This window comes from Limanda limanda, chromosome 5 (genome assembly GCF_963576545.1).
Source record: "Limanda limanda chromosome 5, fLimLim1.1, whole genome shotgun sequence".
NCBI classification, from domain to species: Eukaryota; Metazoa; Chordata; class Actinopteri; order Pleuronectiformes; family Pleuronectidae; genus Limanda; species Limanda limanda.
In genome coordinates, this window is record NC_083640.1 from 7,677,295 (window position 1) to 7,704,797 (window position 27,503).

The window sequence follows — 27,503 nt, forward strand, 5'->3', positions numbered from 1 at the left end:
TGACCGAGCCGGGAGTCACGCGGTGGTACTGTGACTGGGTTTGTGTTGACTTCCAGTTCTGCTTTGATAAAGTGTTGACTTCAGACGAGCCGGAGCAGACTTCAACTGAGCGGTCACCTCTGTCTGAGTAAATGGAGATAACGGTGAGTTCCAGTCATTAAAAGGTAACCTCACATTAAGCAAACTTTTTATTCCCCCCCAAGCTAACGTTGTGCTACAGCTAGGTTAACAGAAGTTGACTGTTTTCACTGAGTGTTTGTGTGACATGTGATGAGGAGGAAGGAAGGGGGGGGGGGGGGTCTCCTTACACAGTTCAGATGATTTGAGAGTGACACACAGCTGCTTGGTTTCTCCGGGCACTCAGTGATGGCCACGTTTAGCTGCTGTGATGGAAATTGTTGTATTTAGATATGTATAATGGATTTGACTGTTCCTTTTCTACAGTTTATTTGGGCAATATCGCAGCTCACCCGGTGCAAGACAAATATTTGTTAAAGATACTATTAGCAGCCAGCAAGAAAGCTGTAACACGAAAATGGCTACAGGCTGAACCCCCAACAGAGACTGACTGGATAGATACTGTAACTGATATTCAAAATATGGAGAGAATGTTTTTTTCGCTGAATCTACGATTTGACAAATATCTGCAGTATTGGGGAAAATGGATTGTGTTTTTATCCTCACAGGATCATCACTGACCTGTTACTATATGAATTGACATTTATCATCATCAGTGTACCATCTGTAAAAATGTATAGGTGACCAAAAAGTGTTTTTCTTTCTTTTTGTTTGTTTGTATCTCTTCGTTTCTTTAAAAATAAATTATAAAAAAAAAAAAAGATATGTATAATGACATTTAGGTAGAAGAAGTTTACTGAAAGATGTATTTTGTGATCAAGACTGTACATCAAGAGTTTAACTCAAGGTAACACTATGCATATTGCTCCTGGAAGCCTTTGAGATGTGGCCTCCTCAATCCAGTGTAAACAAAAGGTTTCACAGCAGGGGGCCACTGAAGGAGACGGAGCAGATGGGCTTTTGGGTGTGACTGCTAGAGACGTTGGGTCTGAGAGGAAGATGTATTCACACCTAGAGCCTTCCCTGACTCTGAGCAGAATCTGTTGTATTGTAAGCCTGGTCAGAGAGGTGATTGGAGGGGCCTGTGTAGAATAAATGTTGTGTGTTTGCCTCAGATCTGGGCCATTGTGTTAAGTCTGTTGCCGTGACTTAACCCTTGCGCCCCGTCCACAGACGGTTATTGAATTAAACTCCAGAATGATAATTGTATTGCTGTGTCCTGTATGAAAATTTCTATTACACTGCTAACCTGCTGGTTTTTCTTCTCAGGTTTGAACTCTCAATCAAACAGGAGCTTTCGATTCAGGTGGACGAGCATGGCCAGCAGCAGGGATGCCGACGAGAGCACCCCCCTCCTGGACTCGGGATCCGGACACAGACCTCCAGCACCGTCTGTGTTCCAGGGAAGGAGACTGGCGTGTGCAGCCATCCTGCTGGCGGAGTCCCTGGAGAGGATCGCGTTCTACGGCATCACATCCAATCTGGTTCTCTTCCTCAACAGCAGCCCTTTCTACTGGGAGGGCACGCAGGCCAGCCAGGCACCACTGGTGTTCATGGGAGTTACTTACCTGATTTCACCCTTTGGAGGCTGGCTGGCGGACGCCTACCTTGGGAAGTTCTGGACCATTGCTGCGAGTCTGATCCTGTATTTCAGTGGCTTGCTGTTTTTCCCCTTCATTTCTAATGAAGACACCAGGGTCCACATGTGTGGAGAAGAGCTGTCGTTTCCTGTGCAGCCGATTGAGTGTCTGAGCACAAACACCACCCCTCCAGCCAATGTAACCTGCCCCATCCGGGCCTCATACTGTGGCCCTGTAATCTACAGTGGACTGTTTTTAATTGCACTGGGGGTGGGGTCAGTGAAGGCCAACATCACTCCGTTTGGGGCCGATCAGGTAGAGTATAAACAATATTGCATTCAATCTCAAAGTCTTTCAACGTTGACAGGAGTCTTGTAGTTTATCATAAGCTACAAGGTCTTGGAGAAATGTTTTTCTTCTGAGATAGGCTGTGTAAGATTGGGTATGCAGTGTGACATAATGTCAAACATGTGATGGGATCTCTGTTGCATCCTGACTGTTCACTGAGACACGCATGCTCTTGATCATCATGGCCAGCCACTGTGGACCATAATGTCAAGTCAGGGACAACCCCTCTGTATTTCTGTCACTCACACAAAACCCCAAGAACACAAGTTTGAACTAGGCTTTGTAAGTAATAAGGAGTGAAACACATCACTATTTGGCAGTTTGGTGCCAAAATAATGTCAGATTATGCAGAGAGATTTATAATTAAAAGGGGAAGTAATAGGAAAGTTCATCAATGGTAACATTGTTTCTCCCAAGAATCGAATCAGGAATGGGTAAAAGCTTTTCCAAGGGGACTGGCAGGGTGAATACGCTTAGTGCCTGAGCCCACAGTTCTCATTACACGATTTTCTTTAGATCATGTTCGAACACGCAACATGTACAACCGCAAGCAAAATCCATATATTCGAGTTAAATTGAGAAAAAACAGAAACGTATGAAATCTCAAAGCAGCATACAACATACATAAAAAAAGGCACACGTGGAATACATCCACTAGGTGCCCAACACAAATATCTTAATTTCTCCATTAAGTATCGATGCAGGCATCAGTTACTGGGCAGATATTCAAGTTGGGTCATGAACTTAAAGAAGGGTTCAGAAGGGAGCAAACTTATTTTCCATTTTTTCCTCTTGTGAGTCACTGCAGATGTATCATGTGTCAGCCTATAATCAGTGTGATATTTACCGATCATATTCTGTATTTGATGGAAGGTCAACACTGACACCATATGGTAAATTACAGGTTTGTCTTGTCCTGACGTGACTTAGAAGACCCAGGGAGCCATTTACTCTGTGATCTTGTGTCAGAAGTAAATATAAACGCAACAAAAGCAAAACTGCAGATGTTGTTGATAACGCAGGACAAGCAAGTGATTTTGTAACTGACACAAGTTGGAAGAAAGGAAAGCTTGTGAATGCTGTGACGTTATCTCCCCCAATGGTTAATAGTAGCTTTACTGCTGCATTTTTGTGCTCGTATACATAAGACATATCCACTTCATCACACACTGATAACATCATTTCCTCCACAGGGATAACTGCACGTGGAATGGCTCAGTTGCATTATGAGAATAATATTATGCGCTTGCGTAGACATTTAACTGAATTATTGCAGTTTTTTTCAGTGAGCTAACAGTGTAGGTGTGTATCACAGCACATTTCAGAAGAATGCTCAAAACGACAGAGAGCAGGAGGAAATAAGAAACAAAAAGTTGATGTTGATTAAGTTTATATTTTATCACTCTCATAAGTAATAAAAAGCAAATCCCCCATTCCCTCTCATGTGGTACTTTAACAGTAACCTATGGGTATAGTCATTCCATGCAATAACAAAGCAGCACAAAGATTTCACTATTCCTCACATTATCAAATTATATACATTCATTTGTACCTTTTAACTGACTTTCACATCCCTGTCGGTTTCAGCTTGTGATCAGGCTTCCTCTTTATCAGTGCAGCTTTTCTTTTCTCAAGCTGTTTTATATAATTTAACGTGTAGCTTCACAGGTGTAACGGTAACTTAAAAGCAGTTGATTTGGAAATTTTGGAGTAAACGTCCTAATGTGGCAACTTTCCCATCACAGTGCTGATGACCGGACTTTTTGAAATACGAAGGCTGCAAGTTCAACATCAAACTGAAATGACTAATATGACTCAGTCTTGGCAATGTTCAGAGTTTATGGTCTTTCACCTGAGGTGGATAAATAGATCTCTCTTAATATTATATGCATGCCAGAATAACAGCATGACTGTTTGTTTTCTCTGTGTGTAATCTCAGGTCAAAGACAGAGGACCAGAGGCCACGCGCAGATTTTTCAACTGGTTCTACTGGTGCATTAACTTAGGAGCCATCCTGTCTCTGGGAGGCGTGGCCTACATTCAGCAGAATTTAAGCTTTGAGCTCGGCTACATCATTCCAGCAGTGTGCCTCGGGGTCTCGTTCCTCGTCTTCCTCTTGGGCCGAACTGTCTTCATCACCAAGCCTGCTGATGGCAGCGCCTTCACAGACATGGCCAAGATCCTGAGCTTCGCCTGCTGGTCTCCAAAACCCAAAGAACCTAGCCTCCTCCGGTGAGAGCAGCATGTCACTTCTTTGTATCAGTCAAAATATGGCATTTCATACGCCGATAGCCAGGGAAAGTGAGAGGGGTGACATTTCTTACATTGGTGGAAGCAGTTAACCAATCAGAACAGGGTCGGCCACCTGGCTAATCAGAGCAGACTGGGTTATGTATCAGGTAGGGGGGGGCTTAAAGAGACAGGCGCCAATACCAAGTGTTTCAGACAGAGGCTGACCAGAGGAGCTGCAACAATGGACAGTGTTGTCAGGGAAAAAAAGTTTAAACACACACTGAATGACAACAGCACATTCACAGTAACTAAGGTGTAGCATAGCATTCATCAGTCTCATTGAGGCATCTCTTTCCAGCGGTGCAGCCTTCCATGGTAGAGTTTATGGGAGGATGACTGATCCAGTGGAGTAACACACCCAGGTGTTGTTGCTAGAACTTCATGTCCCTTTTGATCCCCCTGTATAATTCCCTTTTCCCTCACTGGTCCAGGCGTCTGTCTTCATTCCCCGTGGTGAAAAGTTATTCTGAAGTGCCGTTACTCGACTTTGAACCAAAGTATCACAATCTGTTCAAAAAACTTGACATTGAATATTTTAAATTTGCCAATCCCATAGCCTTTCAAGAATTCCTTATAAAAGCATTTTCTCCTGAGAAGGGGATTATAGGCTTTAGAATAAAATTACTCAAGTCTCTAGAAGTGCATTTATTTGAGATGAGATGTTCAAAAAGACGCCTGGTTAGTGTCCCATTGCAAAGCGTTTAGAATAAGTCTCAACTGTATGCCATGGATTGTTTATTCATTGTATGTATGTGTTTATTTTAAGCTATGATTCACTCTGTAGCTTTGAATAGCATATAAAACTTATTTCCATTTAATTATTTTTTTTATTCCCGTAAAGCAACAAACCAACACTATTGGACAGTGCCAAGGTGACCTATGGTGGGAAATTTCCAGAAGAGAAAGTAGATGAAGTGAAATCTCTTGTGAAAATCCTTCCAGTTTTCTTTGCGCTCATCCCATATTGGACTGTTTACTTCCAGGTAAGATCAACTTATCAACCCAACATCAATGCATTATTCTTCACATATGATAAAAATATCAAGGAATATAATGTATTAGCTTTCTGTACACGCTTTCGTAAATATTAGGGCAGATTATTGATGTTTTGCTCCAGACCTCCTGCTGATCATTACATGGAAATGACTTCCTGCTGAGACTCTAATCTTATTGTGCTGCAGATGCAGACAACATACGTCCTGCAGAGCCTCCATCTGAGGATTCCTGATAGCTCCAACAGCACCGGGGACTCCTACCAGGTAACTTAAAGTAGACACTCTCACTCCAATCCCTTGTTTCTTTTTAACTCCAAGGGCATCGGAGAGCGCATACCTGTTAAAGAAAGAGAAAAAACGTTCCCGATCCACCTCCTTAATCGCATCCACTTCAAAGGTTAATATGATCCCCCTTGGCCCACAATGCACCGTTCTACCAAGTTTCAATAATATAGGGTCTGTAGTTTCTGTATTATCATGCCCTAACAGATTAACAGCAATGAAAACATAACCTCCTTGGTGGATCACGACATCGGTGTGGTTTGATATTGTGATTAGTTACTCCCACTACTCCATACTTCTGTTGTATTAACCCGTGGACCCATGACCTGCACACTCGTAAGCTGGTCCGACCTAGTCAGTAGTCACAGAAACAATGGAAGGCAACAGCTGGAGGCTGCAGCAAAGGTTGGTAATGCCCTGAGGATTAAATCTGAACTGACTTCACAGACTAATACTTTGCAGATTAGCAACCTGCCAGTGATTGTATCTCAGCCCTTCCACCTGATTCTCCCTGGCTGCTGCTGGCTTACCTGCGTCTCCCTCTGACAGATTGTATACTGAGGTCTGACAGAAACGCCCTCACTGACTCCATATGATACAGACAACCCCTCAAAAGTCAATGGGTTAACTGGAATTACACTGAAATAGGAAGTGTTGAATAAAAAGAACAGGTGCTCTTTTGCCTCTTACATAGGCACACTGGGGTGACTGTTAAGCGCACTGACTTCATGGAAATATGAAGTGAAACAAGATGGTAAACCACACAATCAAACCTAGTGTTACATAACTGGCACACATATCATCTTTTATTCCACCATAATAATCAGTAAGTCTTGTGACACAGTTAGATTGTTCTGATAAGTTTTCATGAGTCGTTCTTCACATTGCGTCTAACTGTGTTTTAAGAACTTTATTAGCTGGTTTTTCACCGCATACTTTTTATCGGGTATCAAAAACGGAACTAAGCCTCTCTGCTACCAGTCTTGACACTTCTCAACATCAAAAGGGAAGTGAGATAAGATGCCTCTGTGATCCGCTCCCTCACCTCGCCTGACACATTTCATTGGCTATACTGAACAAATAGGTTCTCTTCAAGGAAACAAGACTGCAATAGTAATAATAATAAGTGGGAATGAACAGATCAATGGGAAGGTGTTATAATAATTCATTGTCCGATTTAGTTCAGACAAAAAAGGTACTGGCCTTTATTTGGGTTGCTCAAATATCTATTTTTTCTATTAAAACAATTATGTTTTTTATTAAAGCAACCTTTTAATTTATCTATAAATGTATCCTGTGATACATATAGAGCATTTTTTCAAATATTTTTGGCTTGTTACAAAATAAAATCAACTCATGTTGCTGTGGTATGCATTTTCAGATTTCCGTGTAACATTGTCAAATTTTTTTTATATTTTGATTTCTAAAGAGGTAAAATTACCTATTATGCCACAAAAAATAGATAATTATACCCCAAAAGAACATTTATTTTAGCAGTGAAATAATCCTTTTTCTCTTATTTCTTTACTTTTTATCTCTCTTTAGATCCCAACCTGGGACATATGATTTAGTGTTTATGCATACAGTTCACACGTCTGTACTGTACACACATGTCTACATGTCTGTAGTACATTTAGGGAAGTAACAAAATGTACCTTGCTTACCACAAGATCCTTCATGCCAGGCTTTCCGTCGACAAGAAAGAAAAAAATCTCACTTAGCATTTTCTATAATTTTGAATATGATAATGTGCAAACACGGGAGGAAAACACTATCTGAAGAGCTGCGTATAAATTGCCAGCGGTTACTCCAAGAAGTGAAAATTCAATTTGAGAATAAATGATGATATCAGAAGTGTTAAACAGAAGACACATGAGGAGCTGAGATGGCACTTGGAATTTGAATTGCAAAAATCATCTCCAGCAGTCTTTACTCTTTCAACGCTCAGTCGATGAGACGGAGCCTGAAGCTGCAGATAGGATGTATTCTCACAATGGATTGTTTTTTTTTACCTGATTAATATGTCATCCACTGTGCACAGTGTTATTTTTCCTTTTATAGATTACACTTCATGGTGATATATTCAGATTTCAATTTTTTTTAATATTTCAGTCATGATTATAGTTGTTATTATAACAGTAAAAATAATAATGCTAAAACATGTTCACTAATTATACTTTTATTTAAGCTGTGTTGTCTTTACTAGGATTTGAACAAATATTGTTTCATTTCCTTGTGCTCGGTTCTGACCACATGGGGGTGCCAAAGCAATATCGAGGCCAAAGTACACAGACTCACATGCACACTCTCATGCACACTCTGAACTGTGTTGGAATTCAGAAGCATTCTCCTTAGTTTGCATGCTTTGTTGCCATTTTTACACAGTTTTACCTCATCTTTCTCCTCTGGTTCCCCCAGATGACGTTCCGCTTCCCGACCGCCTGGCTCACCATGTTTGACGCAGTGCTCATCCTTATGCTGATTCCCCTTAAGGACAAAGTGGTGGACCCCATCTTGAAACGTCGCGGCCTGCTGCCCTCCTCTCTGAAGAGGATTGCAGTGGGGATGTTCTTTGTGATGTGGTCGGCTGTGGCAGCAGGTGAGTGCACTGGCAGACGCGTCCCCTCTGTGCTGCCACCTAAGTAGGCCAGAAGAACTCGGGAAACAACAAAGTTAGCTGTGGTTAATGCCACATGTAATCGATGCTCGAAAAGGCAATGAGCTATGAAGCTGCAGGGCCTCATCTACATAATCTTAATTTCAATCAAAAGAAACACCTTGCCAACAACAGCACAAATGTGTCATGCTCTATGTTGAATATTAATGATGAGGCATTTTTGATCTGCCCTTGGTTTGATTCAGAGGTTTTTAGTGAATCTTTTTCTGTATCTTTATTGTGTTGTTTTTTTGGGAATTAGCAGAGGGTATATGCTCCTTATGTTTTTATTGCCAATAAATCACAACAGCATTTTTCACCTGGCAAAGAGGGACCACATCTCCAGAGTTTTACTTTTCTTCCTCGTCCTGCAGAGCACGGGGGGAGCTGTGGTCTCTCACTTATTTGATCCTGAATGACTGCACCCGCATGCAGCACTGCTGCTCAGTCCTATTTACTTCCAGCCTGTGGATTATTTTGAAAATAAAGTCTCATCCAGGCCTGTCAGCGGGTGCTGCCGCATTGATACATCCTGGCTGTAATGTTCTGAGAGAGACACAAGCCCAGAGGCCCGAAGAAAGCAAATCAGTAACACTCCTTAGAATCAATGCACATTATATTTCCCAAAACTACTGCCCTTTCTTCTTTCTCAGATGCACAATGCATCTGCCACATCGACTATGATGTTCTGTCATTCGTGACCTTTTAGATATTGGCTGTTGGGCCTCAACCAGGTTGATAATTGGTTGTAAAACATGAACTCGATCAAGTTTAAGCAATTATGCAGGATTTTTATTAGTTTATTAAATATTCTTTTGTACAAATTGGAATAATAATAAATTAGGAGGATCTAACAGATGTACAGGCATGTAATCTATAGATTTGAGCAAATAGAAATATGTAAGCATATGTGAGGGGAGAGATTTTAGTTTGCTGAACTATAATCACATCCATGTTTCTTACATTATACAGATGTAGTGAAGCAGAGATGAGACAGATCGTTGAGGCAGAGCAGTCAGGTGGTGTAGTCCGAGTTACTAAAGCCTGACTTAGCCCATCAGAAACATCTTTTTCAATCAGCGGGATTGTGGTAATGGGTCTATTAACCAAATCTGATGTCTATTTTTCGGTTTAGGGTAATATTTTCTGTTCAGAGCACATTAACAGTGCTGGAAGGAAAGCTGCTCTCACATCGTTAGATTTTCAGAAGCCATTCAGGTATTTACTTTTCCATTTGGCTCCTTGAAAGAAAGTGCAATCCTTGCATTTGAATTCAGGCAAAATATATTCTTAATATTGCAGGAAGCAATTTTGAGTGCTGGGAGTGGGGAGAAAGGGCTTGTGATGGTGCCGTGGTGTGGCCATTGGTCACAGATCAGTAGGAGAATACACAACTAGTGTGTAACACAGTTCTGACCTGGATTTTAGGAGTCGAATCAGACGACTGGATCCAATCTGTACAGTAATGTGCTCTGTGAGTTATTGAGATGCAGCATTACTGAAATTGTATCTGCATCTTATTGTGACAATTATTCATCCAGGAATAATTTCCTGAGCCGTGTGCTGTTTATCCTCAGTATTGCCTTGCTTTACATTATTCAGTCACACACATTGACTCCTGGGAGGTGCCTTGAACTGTTAGATATTTTCAGCAGTTTTTCTCTCAGCCAGATTTCCATATGGGCTCATCTGCATCTGTCTACTAGTTGATGGTTGTGAACGAACCAACTGTGGCATCCTCCTCCCACAGAATATCCAGTCCATCACATTGCATCGTCAGCCTGCCACTCTGTGTCCACACCCTCGACCAGACCCCTGCTTTTCAGAGTTAGAATCACTTTCATCTGCATGTGCAACAATTGTGCCATGATAACACTGGTGCAGCGATATTTCACAGAATTTCATTGCACGAGCTGTGTGACATGCGTGGCACGAGGACAGCTGGACCTCCCATCCAGTGCAAAGGGACGTCTGAAGATATGCTGTCAAGCAGTGTGGAGTGATTCTGATCCCCATTTCTTTTGTGTCCGAAACGTCAAACGCACGCTGGGCCCAGCTCTCTGCCAACACTGCCTCTGAAGAAATGTGTTTTTTTGTTGTATGTTTAATCTTATTCTCTTATCTTCATAGCCCACCCTCCGTCAATGGCTTTTAGGTCTCTTTTTTTAATTTTTTTTTTTTTAATAAAAGCTTGAGCAGACTTCCCAGGGATCACACGGGCTTGTCTGATGTGTGATGTTCGGTATGGGAAATGAAAGCAGGGATATGTGTTTATAGTGAGAGGCTTGCTCTCGGCAGCCCAGTGGCCTGAGATGGACGGTCGCTATTATTGGCGAGTCGGATTACAAGGCTACAGCTCCCCTCAAATACAGCATTAAGTGTGCTTATGATAGGAGACTGTTTCTGGGAGTTATCTGGAAATAGCCGCTGGTAATGTGATAATGGCTATCGAATAAAGCTTTTCGGAGGCGGTAGGGGTTGATGACAACTGCTTCGCTCTTATTATTGAACTGTCTGCACTCTTCAATTGCTAACTGCTGTAATATGGAGGCGTGCAGATGTGATCTTAATGAAGTGGTGGGGTAGCCTTAAAAACGAGTTAAATCCTTAATGGAGTGTCTCTGAATCCTGCAGCTCTGGGCGTGTTTGGCTGTTTGTCGGTGTCATGGACTTCGCAGTGATAAATACTCTAACAACTGTTTCTTCATCCTGACGGAAATATACAAGCTTTTAAATTAACCCAATGCCCTGGTTACACTTTGTATTTAGTGTTTTCAGCATGTTGCAGCTTATAACTTACATAAACGTGTACAATACAGTTTTTTTTAGGGCAATGTTTTTTAAATTCCTCTACACTCAGCTTACTTTTAATATGCATTGTTTTCTGTGTGCATCCCTTCAGGTATTCTGGAGACAAAACGCTTGGAGATCGTCAAATCCAAGGGTACCATCGAACAGGTGCTTGGCAACGTTATCTACTACGCGGCAGATTTACCCATATGGTGGCAAGTGCCTCAATATGTGCTGATAGGAATCAGCGAGATCTTTGCCAGCATTGCAGGTACAGTTGTTCGACATCTCTTGTAAAAATGTGCAGCTTGTAGAAGCTACCTCCTACTTCTAAAGTCAGGAAGACATGATACATTACCCATCCACACGGTGTGAGCCGGTCTGATTTAACTTCTCTTTGAGTGGCATGAAAACACATAGTGCCCATTCTTCCAAAGCAGAATGCAGTGAAGACAAATCCACCCTTTTTGACCAGTTTGTTTGATTCATTGCCGGCAGAGTCTTAATGTGTTTGTGGGTTGTATTTCAAAGTAAATAGCCCAAGAAGTTGATCGATAATTGATTTTCTCACAACACTGCAAGACATTGTCCAGTAACTTGACATTTAATAAATAAGGTGTGGATAAAGTAACCTTACAGTTGAAATGATGATGAAGCTGTGCACTTGCTTTGCCTTTGGCAGCCGTAGACTAGCATCACATTAGACCTCTTCCTCTGCACATTGTCCAAAAAGACAGAGTGGATAATAAGATGGATAAATACACAGATATCTAGTTAATGCTGCACCATGTGTCCCTGTGGGCGTAGTTGAAATTGCAACACATCTAACATATAGCATAAACTTTTAACCCCTGTGATCTGTCAGCTGGTGTAGTGTTGGACATTTACCGTGAACGTAAAAATGTCCAAGCATATACAGAATATTGTATCACAGCGTATGCCCCCTCCACCACACACAGTACCACTGAAGTGACCATAAAATATACAATACAAATTGCATCGACGTGACTATATATCCAATTAGCATTCTTACTCAGCTGTCATAGGGACGTATTACACTCGAATGCAGAGGAAATGAAGGTATGTTTCATTATCATTGAAGTAGTTAAGATGCTGACAGTTACATTTGCATGTAGAGCAAAGCGGCAGGGAACATTTAAACATCCTCATAAAAATGGTACACATGAACACGAGGCATTCTACTGTGGAGTAATTAAAGGAGGAACAAGGGCACTTGGCTTCTCGCATAGCTAACGGTGAAGTCCAATTAAAACTGGCATAATCTCAGAAGGCACTATGGGGGCTTTATGGCAAAAAGACACACATTGGGCTTAAATAATTCTCCACTGTACACAATCTAGTTCCCCACTCTATTGCCTTGGTGGGATGGATAAAATCAATCACTAGGTAAAATAGCTGGTTACGATTTTTTTTTTTTACTTTCGGCAAACTTGGTGAATGAAATACCTGACAAATCAAAGCACTCTGCTCATTGAGGTAAAACCCTTCTAAACCTCTGTCTTTCTGTAAGTAGGCGTATTGATTAAAACATTGCCCACAATACAGCAACATGAATTGCTTCCATGGCACAAAGGCAAGGGGGGCAACCAAAGATCTAAAGGCACATGTCTCAAAACCTCAACATAATAAAACCAAACTATGTGCATTACAAAACACTACTAGCATTGATTGTGACTTGCATGATCCCTTATTAAAGTTCTAAGCTTCGTTATAACATCCCTATTCATTTTTCTTTCACTTTAAAGAAGGTGTCAGACTGGCTGAAATCCTTTGTGAACAGTTATCAGTTCTCTTCTGTTAGTAGATCGAGGAATTTCATCAGAAAATGTATAATTCGAAGAGCTTTTCAGAAATACAGCACATGGACTAGCTTGTCACAGTAAGAAGTTTTGTGACTATGTCCTTAGCTCCGATTTTACTTTCATTTCAGTAAAGATCATTCGAAGATGTCACCATCATCAATATGAGGCCACCCATAATCCTGCACTGGAATTTTGGTGGAATTTGATTTCCCCAGAGAAATATATTCCCCCTTCCTTACCAGATAATAATTCTTTAAAACAACAAAATGAATCGAAGTGCGTCAGAAAGGTTTGTGCTGGAGCCGACAGCAGCAAACCGCTCCATAAAAGATGGCTCTTGTTTCTCGTGAGCCTTGGCCTAAAGAGCAATTGCCATTTCATTAAAAGCCATGAGAAGTAAGGGCATTTTCCCCTGTAATACAATAATGTCACATAGTGAGAAATTGTTCTAATGGTATATAATAATGTTGTATCAAGTAGTAGTGGCCGTTAAGTCTGAGACAAGCATGGAAACGACAGAAACAATATCCTCCTGTATAAAATGAGGGCAGCTTATGTCTGTGAGACATCAACTTCAATGTGGCAGCTGTGCATTATTTTTATCCTACAGTATACTCTGCAATGCACAACAGAATCTACTCTCTAATCGTGGTTATCTGTCTGTCGAAATGTTTTTTTTTACTTCTACAATCATGATCACGCCCTCAGGCCTCAATTATCTTAGTGATTTGAGTTTGTTAAGGCCTCTGGCCATGATTGAGTCATTCTCCTATTACTACAGATCATGTTGTTGTTGGCTCTTCCATATAGTCCTCACCTAATTTCCACAATAAGAGTGAAGATTGAACCATTATGACTTCTTTTGTCACCACAGTGGAAGTATTATCTGGCTGATTCAGTTACTGCTGGGTTTTAGGCGAGAGTGAACATTTGTCATCTTTTATTATAAAATCCGCAGATCCTAAGATTTGTTTATTAATATTTTGATAATATTAAAGCCCTTGAGTGGAATTTCAGACTCTGGACAAAACTATCAGGGTCCCTATGAAAGTCAAATCCACATATAACAAAGGGATCCTTAAAATAAACTCCTCTCTCCCTGCATAGCTCCTAAATGGTGGAATGAGCTCCCACTCGACATCCGGACATCTGAAAGTTTACACATCTTTCGCCGAAAACTAAAAACACACCTCTTCCGACTGTACCTTGAATAAAAAAAAAACAAAAAAAAAAAAACTAACCACTTTTGAAAACTAACACTTTGGTAGCACTAAAATGGCACTTACTTATAGCACTCTGTAGTTTTGCTTTATTTCGAAGAAATTTTACTGTCTTGATTCTTGTTGTTCTTGGTTTGTACCCTCAGGGTTGAATGCACTTATTGTAAGTCGCTTTGGATAAAAGCGTCAGCTAAATGAAATGTAATGTAATGTAATGTAATGTAATGCATACCATCCCACTGGGTTTACTTCAAAAGAAATTGGCTGACAGAATTGTGACACATAGTATGTCTGGTTAAGAGGAATATTTCCCCTTAGTCTTCTGTTTGAATAAATTGTTTTAAAACCTCAGGTGCCATCAAACTTCCTCGCTGCATTCCTATAGGACGTTAGGTAATTCTCTGCACACAAACCACCCAGGTTAGTCTCCTCCTGGGCAATAAGAATATGCTAAAACTTTTTCAAAATCATTCCCTACAGTATTTTAAATTATGAATTGCACTTTTTTAAAATGTTAAAGGCTAATGTTGTTTTCTAAGAAAGAAAAATCACTCCTTTAACAATGCCCATAGGAGGAACAAAATTAGATATAAATTTTAAATTCCTCCCTTTTCTGTCTGTTTCCTCGAGTACTTCTGTGTTTTGGTTGAGAAAGGTCAAGCTGTTTGTTCTGCATGTGGTGAAAGATGTGGAAATCACTGATTGTATCCTAAATTACTATTCTCACAGGCAGACAGAGGCTGGATTTAACATAATGCTACAATTTAGCTCTGCACCGTTTCCTTTGCTGTTTGACAGAGCTGTATCTGCAAACCCTCATCAACCTTTGCTGTCCCCCGTGATGTGTGTAGCTATTGACCAGTGTTTGTTGCTATCCAAAGGTTAGCTCAGGATATAAACAAATGTAGTGTTGTAAAGGTCATTCTAGTTTTCCACTGAGTTGACATTATTTTTTGCTTTGCTTTTATCTCATTCCTTTTCTTATGTAGATTTCCTTTTTGGCACGGCTAGCGCAGGTATCTGTCAGGAAATTATTCGTCACATTAATTTGTTCAATGTCCCTCTACCATCAAGGTCTTGAATCGTATTTAACTGTAGCTCCCTAATTTCACCTGACATTTGTGGCTATAGGGCCTCATTTGAAAAAATCACATGTTTGAGGTGCCATGAAATTATCAATGTCAGCTTGCAGGCTGACAGATCTTGGGGGGAAAAAAGACAGATATGATGTTTTTTCTTTTTCACTCCACAGCTCCTTTTCTCTAAGGTCCCTTGCCCATTTTCTTGGTTTTGTAGTTCTTTCATGTCACACATACTGACTGATGATGAGTGTGATGCTCTCCTGTTTTTACAGTGTGCCTCATATGCAACCATGCAGTCTTTCAGTCTCTTATACACCACCATACCAAAAGAAAATCAGTCTCTGTCACTAGAACCGATCATGTTTCATGCATGCATACCTCATTTGTTCCACTATCACAGACAGGAACTTGGTAGTATGAGTTCTGCTTAGTATATAGATAAATGGCATGTCACACTATCACAGGCTACAGCATGGGAGACCGCTTTCATTTGCTGCAGGTCACAGCATTTTAAGTGTTTTTCACTTATTGACTGCAAATCCTACACGTTCCTCGACAATTCAATAAATACTTGATAATTTAATATTTCAAAAAATGTCCTCTCTTTGTCTCACAGGTCTGGAGTTTGCCTATTCTGCAGCACCCAAGTCCATGCAGAGTGCCATCATGGGGCTCTTTTTCTTCTTCTCTGGGATCGGCTCTTTTGTGGGCTACGGCCTGTTGGCTCTTGTCTCCCTTAAAGCGATTGGCTGGATGTCATCCCACAGAGACTTCGGTAAGACACACAAAACTTATCACATGTTTCTGCAGCGAGAAAATGTAACTAACCTAAATAATATTTAAAGCAGTGGAGGGGTGATGCATACCCTGCAAGTGTTGTATATCAGCCATTGTATATACCCCATATATATTGTATCTGTTTCACCACAGTTTCATAATGACAGAAAAACACAACTGACCCACAGCAGCACTGGGAGGAATCCGGCCTGTTTCAATGTCCTGTTCAAACATCCATAAAGTTTTTACCTTTATTGGAGAAATTCAAGCAGCCAGAAACATGACCCTTAATCAATCATGTTTTTCCAGATTTTCTAGATACAGTGTGTGAAAAGGCAATACAGTGCTATGTTTAAATGTCAGTGTTGTGTTTACAGCTAAATTCTGCTGCCATTGCAGGTTTATTTTATCAATAACATCCATACCACAAATCCATACCACATAGACAATAATGTTGACATTATCCTGAAGAACGATGTTTGAACGTATATTAATAGAGCTGTGCAGTTGTGGATTTGGCTTGACACAATGTGTGTTGTGACGTTGATCCGAAACAAGCAATGTGAGACCGTGAAATTGATCCGGTGGCTGTCTGAAATACATGCGGACTCAATGGAGCTCTTCAGGAGGATGATGATGAAGATGATTACATTTTCTAGGTTTGAACTTAAAGCATGATGATTTCATCAGATGATCTTTGGCACACAGGTGATATGATAGGTCATTGCTCACTCAGTTTTCGGAGGGCTGTTCATAATCCACGAGAGCTAAGCTTTAAGAGACATAAAGCCTGCTGTAATAGACATAGATACCCACTGCACATGGAGTGCACTATTGACTTTGCACATCGACTGCATGTATGGACTTGTGATCGAATTGTTGGTATCGATTCAAAATGCAGAAATGTATTGTCCAGGAACCTACCTTTGGACTGCTCTTAGCTGGTGCTGGATTAGTGTGTTTCCTATAATAAATAGAAATGTCAGACGAACAACAAGAAGGTTTGTGTAAATCTGTCCACGTGGTAGAATGAATAGCGTAGTGGTGGCAGCAGATGGATTGGCTTCCCAGCAAGAGGAGGCTCCCAACACAGATGCACTTTTCCCTGAGCAATGCGGTAAATAAGCCAACACTGTAAATTGTTTACCCACAAACCCCTAATAGCTAATTAATGTGTCCCGACAGGTAGCGGAGGGTGGGGGGTGCTTTTGATGATGTTAGCACTGGAAGGTGCTTGGCATGCTTCATGAATCCATCACTTGCTCAGCCTTGCTTCACTTGAGGGACAGTTAAACTAGTGCCGGATTGCCTGTAAGCCTCCTTTTTTGCTTTGGAAAACCAGTCATTTAAAAGGTGAGCTGCGGAAATGGAACAAAAACATCCTCCTGGCCACTGATAAAAGACACATGGCACAAAGCTGCAGCATTAAGTGAAGTCAGGAATCCTGCAGTTTGTTTCTGCGGCTGTTTTTCACTGTTTGTTGGATGTTCGCTTCGTCTACGTCTCATGGCTGTCTAGGTGGAAGGGATTCAACTTATTTCCAAGGCTTCGGGCAGAATGGTGTGCAGTAAACAGCATCTTGGGTGAGCTGTGCTGAGTTGCAGTGCAGCCCTGAAGACAGATGAGCAGCATTAATCACAGGCTGGGGGTCTGATTGCATAGCCCTGCTCCTCTTAAGTAAAGCTTTCCCTGGAGCACTACATGGAGATGCCACTGCCGCTCTGGCATCACGCTGGTGGATGCTCAGCTCGCTGCTGTCGTGCTCTAGCTTCATGTTCCCTCGCTGTGAATAAAATATATTTTAATCAGCATAGGTAAAGTGTCAAATTAAGAGTCCGTCCTTTGTTACCGTATGAACAGCTGCTTTGGAAACTGGTGACACTCGAGGCTCAAATTCTGCAAGAAGGAGCTTTGAGTAGTTGTGATGGCCATGGTTCGCTGCATTCTGGCATTTTAAGGAAACAATTTTGAACTGATAAATAAGAAATTGTGGTTGTGCCAAGTGTCCAATTTTGTGCACATTCCCTTTTTATTTTCCTTTCGTATTAATTTAGTACTTGGCCTGTAATTCCTTTCTCTGTACTACTAAATTTCAAGTGTTTAATACATGGACATATATTAAAATAAACTTAAAACGTAATGTAAAATCATCTTCATTAGTTACTTGTGACATAATCATACATACTCAAGTTTGTAACGTTTCACATAATACAGACATTACATAACTCAAAAAACTGGCCACCTTCTTAGAGTCCTCTCAATTGAGTGTCCACATGTGAATGACTTCACCAGATGACATGTCGGGGTTGAAGGACCATTAACGTGACTGAAAGCTAATGGCTGCAGTCTGCAGAGCTGTGGTGAAACGGTCGGACTATATTTCAGCCACATCTGTTTTCAAACTTAAAATGCTGAGTTTATGTGCTGAAATTATTGATCTTTAAAATCCCACAGCACACACCGCCCCCCCCCCCCTCCCCAGCTGCATCTGGACGAGCAGTCTTTCTTCACGCTCTTTTTTAAATCTTTATAGGGCTGCATGACCTCAAAGCATCTCTTCCTCTTCTGTCAAATATCAACCTGCACTTTCTTCACCAGAATTATCCTTTACACACACACAGAGGCTTTTATTTCCAGAAACTGTCTCTTTGTTGTATTTAATATGTTCCACCTTTGTGAGGCAGGGGAGGCTTATTCACTCAAAGTGAATGTTTTTTTTTGGGGGGGGGGGGGGACTTTAGTCACATGACAGGAAATGGCCTTTTCTTTGAGGTGTTGAAGTCCTGACTGGTCTCGTATCAAATGTCTAGGACGTGCTCAGACGTTCAGAGTGAGGTGACATTCACACATCCGGCCCAACAGTGTTTCTTTTTTTTATGTGTTTTTAAAAGAAGACTTTCATGTCACATCTGTCAAATTTAGGATGAACATTATTTTCTCTCTGAACAGGATGAAGTAATTGTTGAATAGACAGAGGCAACTGAGGGCACATGAACATCACATGTTGTGGTCAGCTACAACACTCAAAACAACATCAGTCGTAAAGTTTTGACGCGGCGATGGAGAGCTGCAGAAAATACCTGTATTTCCAGCTGAAACAAACATGCATTGATTCCTTCTGGTTTCATTCGGACTGAAAGCACCGAAGCATTAAGATGTTGGGTCATTCCACTGAAGGTCCGTTCAATTGATATTGACCTGTTTCATCTGGACTCACATGGGCTGCTCAAACCCACTCGCAGGTAAAATGTCTCCCGAGTTAATGACTCAGATATTAGATGGCTGACCTTCTGTGGGGGAATCCAGTGTATTCACAGTCATGCTCATATTTACTAACTCAGAGCTGTGTAACAGGACCTTTGGGCACAAGTGTGGAAACCTCTGACACAACTTGTGATCTTGAAATTGCACTATATTGCACTATAGAGTGTAACAGGGAACGCCCAACTTTTAGAAAAGCTCTGGTTCCATAAATAAATTTCCCATTCATTTGCTCGCTTTTCCAAAAAATCTGGGAAAATTGAAATCAAGGCAAAGGTACAAGACTGTGTGCATAATTATTTTTAAATGGGAAGGAGCTACGCATCCCATAAACCATTGTGAATCATTAATTTCTGACAGCTCTCTGCATGCTTCCCCTTGAATTTTACCTTGTTAGTATGGTGCTACAATATACTGTATGCCCTGTCCCAATTCCTCTTCCTTGGCCCTAGATATGAAGTGACCTTTGCTGGTAGTGTCCCCTTCGCAACGTAGCCGTGAGGGGTAGGGCTAGAGAATCTTCCCTTCGGAATTGGGACCCCACTCGCTACGTCATCAGCAGCCAACTAATGTTATTACAGTGACAAACGATATCAACATAAGATATTATATAAACAACCGATATCAACCAACATTATAATAGTGAGACATCTGACGACTGCACGACAGATGGGATCCACTGATCAATACACAATGTTGCTGATTGTAGCCAGCATGATTATTGCAGTAAACATTTCCATGGGAACAGCGAGCTCCACCAATCAGAAACGTCAATATGTCACCTGACGATGGTAGGTAGTGCAGTCCTTGTCCTTCACATTCTGAATTAAACCTGTTTTCTTATAACGCAGTAGATCTCATACGAATTGTGGCTTCTACAGGAGCACATAACATTGTTTCACGATCTCGTAGCTTGTTGTGTGTCTACCTCGGATGGTTACAGCATGGCTGATAATCAAAATCTCTATTCAGAAGATGAATGGGATTTTTACATCTGGAACCACACTGTTGAGCTCTATTCCCTCTTTCCCTCAGAATTTGTCAAATATTTATGACTCTGACATAAAAAAAATCTAACACCAAGTCCATGTTTAGTCTTTTGCTGCTGTAATTAGCCTTCCTCCCATATTTTTCCCGAAAGTGCTTAGCAGCCAAGTGGGCCCTGGGGAGGCTGAGAGGAGGAGGTAGAGCCTCACTTAATGTATAATGAAATTAGAACAAGACCCCTTACAAAAGTGAAACCTTGCACAATTTCCAGGACTGTTCCAATAATTGGATGGTACTTTTAGTTTTGCCAGGGTCCCTTTTTTCATTTCTTGTGTGCTAGTTAAGACAGAAGTTTTGAAATCTAGAACAAAGGTGGAGATCCAGTCATCTGTCAGAATCATTTTACCAGGGCAGTAACATTTTTCTGTCCTCTATAAAGTAGTAAAAAGTCCTAAAATCTGAATTTGTTATATGCATCCTCATGTTGAGCACCTGCCCAGAAGAGCACTCTTGAATCCTGCACTTATTTTCATACTGTATACATTTTCATATCATATTGTCCTCAAAGCTCAGGATATTGCTGCTGTTTCCCAACACACACACACACATATTCCCTCTTGCATAATTTTCCTGCTATATTCCTTATATTTTGAAAGCGGTACCGCTCTGTTAATTAAGACTGCAGCAGCTCTCGACTCTCGGTGTACTATCTGTAAAAGTGAATAATCGATTGAAAATACAAGCACCCCCTCACCACAGACACACACCTTTCCTACCATGCTCTTCATGTCAAGCACACTGTTGTGCGCTTCATGAATTATTCAAACACCGCTTTGGTTTTTGATCTGTCACAGTTTAAAGCTGAGACCAGATTAAGATGACAACAAAATAAATTAAAACTGCGATGGGGGTCAAAGTGTTTGTCAGGTTTTCCATTTGCCACTCATTTCATTAATGCTCTGGCAGAACATCACAGTCAGCAGAAGGCGCTCTGTTCCCAGATCAAAGGTTTCACGCTATAGAGACGGCCCAGTGCACAGAGCATCGACAAAGAATCTCTCTCGTGTGATGCAGCCTATCATCAGCGTGTTTCTTTATTCCCCTCGATTTGTAATTATCCACAGAAGCATGCACACAACAGAGACACTGAAGATTTATCAGCATGCACAATACGCATGGTGACATTATAGAGTTTGATCTGCTCTACTGAACGCAAGTGATTGTGCTCGTCAACGGGATCACTTGTTTCGAAGTAGTAAATCCGGCTCTTTGATTAGTAGCCAGGGACACCCTGTTAAATCATGTACAGGTACATGAAGGTTTCTGTGCTAGCCGAGGGAACGTTGGGACACAACGGAGGAGGATGAATCCTAATGGCTTTTGGTAATCTTCTGACTTTTTCTCCATCCGTCCGTCAAAATGTCTTAAAACTTTGTTTTGTTTGCCTGTAATAGTTTCTAACTGTTGCATTGTAAATGCAAATGAAGGCTATAGTACTCTCAGTAAAGTGCATACCTCAACCAAGGCCCAACGGTTCCCCTATGAAACCACATTAAAATTCACTAGATCTGGATTTTCACTTAAACGGGCCTGATTTTTTATTAAGATCCATGAATTATTTTCAGAGAAAACAAATACAAAGTTGAGTAAAGCCCTATCTCCCATTTTCAAGAAGTAAAAAAAACTTCTGGATCATCCTCCTGATTCAGATCTACACCTTCTTCCTTGGGGTCATGACAACATGTCGAGTAGTTTTTGCATAATCCTGTTAGCAAACAAACGTATACATATCCTCCCTGGCTGAGCAAATAAGACACAGCCAACCTGTACCTTACATTTTGTATCTGCATCGAACAAGTCTTTTTTATTATGGATAAACTGGGAACATCTGTAAATCAGTCTACTCTGATCTATAAATGAATACAGCTGATTCCTACAGTTTCTGGTGTCCACAGCTGCTTTTATAGTGTATGACAAGTTCTCCTTCAAGTTAAATCACACCTGAAGGCAGCAGGACACATACATGTATGTTGTTAAATCGGCAGCCTCCAATTAGAGTAGTGCTGTGCCAGAGCGCGGCGACATTACTCGTGGTCACTGCTGTGTTTACCTCGATTAAATCACCTCACTGCCTCACCGTCACACACGAGACGTGTCCATTCTGTCTCTTAGCACTGCCCTTCTGCTGCTGACATCATCTTTTCCAACATTTAAGAAAATCATCAGCCCATGTTGTATTCTTCACAGTGTTAAGCGTGTTGGCGTGAAGAGTTATTCATAGCTATGGACAATTATCACAGCCTATGCTAATTAAGTTAGCAGTAGGGAGATAATAATGGCCCCGAACAGCAGGGGTCGTGTATAATTAATACTAGTAGATTTGATGTGATTGGTTATGAATATTTGGAGGGGAGTCACTGCAAATCACTTTGGATCTCCCTTATTGGCCCAGCCGCAGTCCCACGCCTCTTGTCACCGAATCCAGGAAGTGACAGGGAGCCGCTCTCCGTCATGCTTCTATGCTACTCTGCCGGTTGCTAGGGCAGAGTAGCATAGAACTCTCTTGGACTCTCCTATCAGGACAGCTGTGAGACTGACCATCGTTGTGACTCCAACCTCGAGACTTATCAGACAGCTCTTGGAACTCTATGTGAGTTTAATGAATCTGAGGGAATAACGCTTTAATAGAAATGAGAACTAGTGAAACATTAATTCTTAATTTGTAGATTAAACCCTAGGAAGGAAAGGTTATTATTAAAATAATTTGTATGAATGCCTAATATATAGCTAAAACTACTTCTATCTTTATTGTTAAGAGTTCTTTCAGACACAACCTATAGTTAAAAGTTTGAAATTCCTAACAACAGCCATCACAAATCATGCTGCTGTCCTGGCTCACATATTGTATTATTATAAGTAATTTATTTCTATCATCGCTGTGCTAATGAGTTTGATGAAAGGCATATGTCACCCCCTGCAAATTTGCTGTGTTTTGTGTTCACGTCATGTCGCTCTGAACCATCCAGACGACACTATGAGTTGGAGAAGCTGCTTTTCATTCATTGAGCTGTTGTTGTCATGCGTCACCGGGATTGGCGCAGCAGTTTCGTGGTTACACTACCTGCATTACATGAACACATTCCAAAGTGGTTTAATGAAGTAAAAATATGTTAGAAGTGAAATAAATAAAACAATCTTTAGACGTCCTGTATAAGTCCATAAGCCCCATCTTGACCTGCTGACAGGTGCAGTTGGAACACTCTCCCAAATACACACTCTGCACACACCCTGCCACAGGAACAGGCAGAACATGGATTTTGAATTTCTCCCATTTCTAATTAAAATCATGCCTGCCTCTCGGTCTCTGGCTCTTCATTTGCTGTGACACTTCCACATGGAGAGGCTAATGGGAGCTCTTTGAGAAGACCGCCGATCGCTCCTCACAATTACTCGTATGACGAAATAAGCTCTAGGTATATGGTGAAACTCTGTATGAAAATTGAATCTGTGACAAAAAAAAAAAACACATTTTAAATATGCTGTATAAACATTTTTAAATGTGCTGTAGCAGGGGAAAAACCCAAACCCAAATCCTCTTCTACTGAGGGTAGACCTACAGCTCACCCCGAAATGTTTCCCTCTCCAGGAAAGTAGTAAACAGCCTCATCTCACGCTGCTGGCTTCAAAGTCAATTGGTCTGGCTAACATGGTCAAGAGGACAAAAGCCGCTCTAATGCCAATCCAATTGTCTCCATACTTAAACAGTGGAGACAATTGTATTTCGGTGAGCTTTGCACTTCATGTAAAACCCCAGCAAGGCGAAAAACATGATTTATTCAGAGCTTTCCTCTTGGGCTTTGTGTCTGAACCACTTCAATCAACTGGGCAGCAAATGATAAGACAATTAGAATTTTTATTTCATTTTTTAAATGACTGAAACGTACTGTTCAGCATGTGCTCAGCTCAGTCACATTTCAGTCCCAACAATTCACAGTGGGAGCATCACTTTAGTTTTTCCTCTTTTGTGTATTCAATTCCCATGAGGACACAAGCAGTCATTTAATACCGATGAAAGACTCCCTGGGTCAAATCGCGCATGTTCGTCTGTTATTTATGAGACTCGTGTCCCACATCACCACTGTCGCCTTTCTGTGTCAGCGGCGAAGCACGGGGTCAACTGTCTTTCACAGCATTAAGGATAAGAAGTATGGAATGATCCTGCTGCCCCCATCTGAATATGTCGTGACTGACTGTTATCTTCTTCACATTTGCATATATTTGTCATTTTGCCGTGCACAGTTTGCAAAGCTATAAAAGTTTTAACTGTCACTTGAATGCCAGTTTCGCTGAAGCTCTGTATCCTGTTATATAAAACAATAACACCCTGGTTTTCTCTCTTCCAGGCAATATCAACGACTGCTCTCTGCACTACTACTTCTTCCTCCTGGCAGGCATCCAGGGCGTCACCTTGCTGGTCTTCCTTATTGTCTCTGTCAAGTATGACAAGCAGAGGGGCAGAGCGGGAAGCCAAAGGCAGAGACACACCTCCTCATGACCCCAACACCTGCCCCGGTGTCCTCCCTCACCAGACCTGCCTTCTGCTGTCAAATGGGTACTTTACTAATCACAGCCTCCAGAAGCTTGGGTTACCTCACATGTGATTCTGTCACGACTATGTTTATTATTTATGTTGGTTTTTAGCTTTTATGCGGAAATTCTCTTTCCTTTTTACAACACGAATGGTTTTACACCACAGGGTGAACGTTCAGTTTAATGCTGAAGCCCTAAACTCCCGTGTCCTTACTCCTGCTGCCTTTCTGTGATCATTTGCACTTGATTTGAAAGTGGTGCCATAAAAAATGCAACATGTTGATATTTTCTAATCATGAAGAATGTTTTTATAGATATACAGACTTTTACTTTGTGTTTTCTAACAAAATCTTATTTTGGACTTACTCTTTAACTCGCCATTTTGCCAAACCTGGTGTGATACATGTGTGTATTTACTCAAACTGACAATGCAGTGGTTTCTGAACGTGCGGTACAAATGTTAAACTGTGGTATGTCAGCATCATTTAGACCTTTAAATACCTAACATAGTTGTGATCACATTGAATGGGGAATTGTAATTTAGAGGGTAATTTGATGTTTCATTGTTGTTACAGATTTTTTTGAAATGACTGCTTTAAATGTTGAGGCAGAAAATGGTTTATGTTTGAATAAACACAGTTAGATTTGTTTCAATCTAATATTGAGAAAGAATTAAAATATGTGATTACACTCTGTGTGATCCACATAAACTCTTCTTTTAACTCTGTCGTAAATCCTCAAACAGCCCCGTACTTGAAGAAAGATAATACTCCTTGTGTTAAAAGTACTCCATGACTCCCGTGAGGCTTCACAGTAGTTTCTCATTTCTGGTCAAGCTGAAGAATCAGCATAACAACAGAACTAATTACAAACTAACCTTTAACATTGTGTAGAGATGAAGATATCTGTGGCATTAATGCTTGGAGTGAAGTTTTAGATGTTTAAAACATAACCCGAACTTTCTGTTTTATGCTTTTCACAAAAAAAATTAAATAAAAAAAAAACACTTTCAGGAACCTTTACAGTGTTATCAGCTTTTCCAGAAAAAAGAAGCTTCTGATTGCTCGATTTATTTATGAGACTATGATTTGTATTGGCTTTATACTGTTAAGAATAATGTGTGTGTGTGTGTGTGTGCGTGTGCGTGTGTGTGTGTGTGCGTGTGTGTGTGTCTTTTCCTCAGAACAAGTAGAGCACAAGGTACTGAATTTACTCTCAGGGCTTGAGGAATAGTGTCATTTGACATAAATATCCAGGAAATATAAAAGTGGCTCTGGAGCAGGGTCAGAGGATTGTTTAGCCTGAAATGTCAGTAACATTTGTAAGACAGCACATTAAAAGAAGAAGCTATCTCTCTGACGGTATGTAATACCTTTTAGGGCCATTTTAATTTGTGTTTAATTGGTTGGAGAAATGGCTGTTCCTTGTTTTTATTGCATATTTTATATACATACTTGCTTCATCATATTAAAAACATCTATTAAGTTTAGTTTGGATTTTCCTTCTGTTTCATGATGCTGTAAAACTGGATTATTGTTTTTGTGGTTATGTTTGCTGCTAATAAAGTATATTGAATTGAGAATTGGTTTTCAACCTTTGGCTAAATAAAAAATGACTTTCAAGTCTAGGTCAGATGTTACTTAGTGGTTTCGAGACCACAATAGCTGTGTTGAACTCAGTTTAAGTTTTTTTTTTTTTTGCACGCCAACACTACCTTGCTTTAAAGGGACTCTTACCTTTGTTGCATTTTTACACTTTTTTTGGATAAGGTTAAATTGGTATTAATAAGGTAATGACACTCTAAAATGATATGATAAAATGCAAGACAGACCCACCAGGAGTAAAAACAAACAATTATTTCACTCTCATAATATTTAGTGAAAACTTCAACCAATAAAATTCTTCGGACCAAAGGACCTTATTGGCCGACAGACCTGTCTGTTTGCTGCATGGACATGCAGGTTTTCCGTTTGCTTCTTGTGGCGCATTCGGGCCCGTCATCATATGTGAATGTAAATGTATATAACTTACCAGTGCTTCTGAATCCGAATCCATTGCTTTGGTAAACAAAAACTCACGTGCGTGCGCGGAGGCAGTAGGTCGTAAGTCTGCTTGTAAATAAAGTTTCTTCAAAAAAACACCGCGGATGGGAACGAGGGGGTGGGGCATTGGAGGAAGGCGGGATGATTTGAATGTGCTGTAATTCTCAAATGCAACAAAGGTAAGAGTCCCTTTAACCTATTCAATCTGGAATTATATGTATGAGTGACAAGTGCTTAGTCTCCTTTTATTGACTAGGCTGACTCCTGTATTCACAATTATGTAAACATCATACATTTTACACATTAATAACTTGCGCATTCATTGCTTCCAAGAAAAACTCATAGTCGAGGGTTTCAATTATTCATATATAAAAAAACACCCTCTGTGACAGTCTTCTGCAAACACACATGTGTAAAGGCTAATTTTAAATTCCCACAGGGAGAAGCAGCAGATTTCCTCTGAGTTTCATCAGACAAAGATTGAAATCAACTTGTCATCGCAGATTTTTTTCTGTTTTTAATGCTAAGGCCTTCCAGCCATGAGGCTCGCAAAGGGCCATTTCCTGTTTAATTTGGTCGGAGAGATCACATAACCATGACTGAGCAGACAGCTTGATGTTTGAAACGAACACAATGCCTCCGGGTCATAATTCTAGTGTGGCGGCTTGTTTCTCATGTTGAGAGGGATTTCTGACACATC

General features: G+C 40.7%; 1 protein-coding gene across 2 annotated transcripts; it reads left to right on the forward strand.

Annotated features, from left to right (window-relative positions):
- Nucleotides 1-24: 24 nt before the first annotated feature.
- Nucleotides 25-26,250, forward strand: slc15a4 (solute carrier family 15 member 4). 2 transcript variants are annotated; one of them, XM_061071369.1, is made up of 9 exons: nucleotides 25-164; nucleotides 1,348-1,973; nucleotides 3,946-4,238; nucleotides 5,140-5,281; nucleotides 5,480-5,557; nucleotides 7,994-8,174; nucleotides 11,134-11,292; nucleotides 15,763-15,921; nucleotides 24,575-26,250. In XM_061071369.1, exons 2-9 carry the CDS (start codon nucleotides 1,395-1,397, stop codon nucleotides 24,724-24,726), a joined length of 1,743 nt encoding a protein of 580 aa, XP_060927352.1. In that variant the 5' UTR covers nucleotides 25-164; nucleotides 1,348-1,394; the 3' UTR covers nucleotides 24,727-26,250. The 2 variants fall into 2 exon arrangements, with proteins under 2 accessions (XP_060927352.1, XP_060927350.1); XM_061071367.1 differs by having other exon boundaries at nucleotides 25-143.
- The last annotated feature ends 1,253 nt before the right edge of the window (nucleotides 26,251-27,503 follow it).

Bases quoted from the DNA above. Each gene is read 5' to 3' on its own strand.
- slc15a4 (XM_061071369.1), top strand. From the start codon at position 1,395: ATGGCCAGCAGCAGGGATGCCGACGAGAGCACCCCCCTCCTGGACTCG. The intron at 5,282-5,479 runs GTAAGATCAACT...ATTGTGCTGCAG, and splicing joins ATTGGACTGTTTACTTCCAG to ATGCAGACAACATACGTCCT. The intron at 8,175-11,133 runs GTGAGTGCACTG...GCATCCCTTCAG, and splicing joins GTGGTCGGCTGTGGCAGCAG to GTATTCTGGAGACAAAACGC.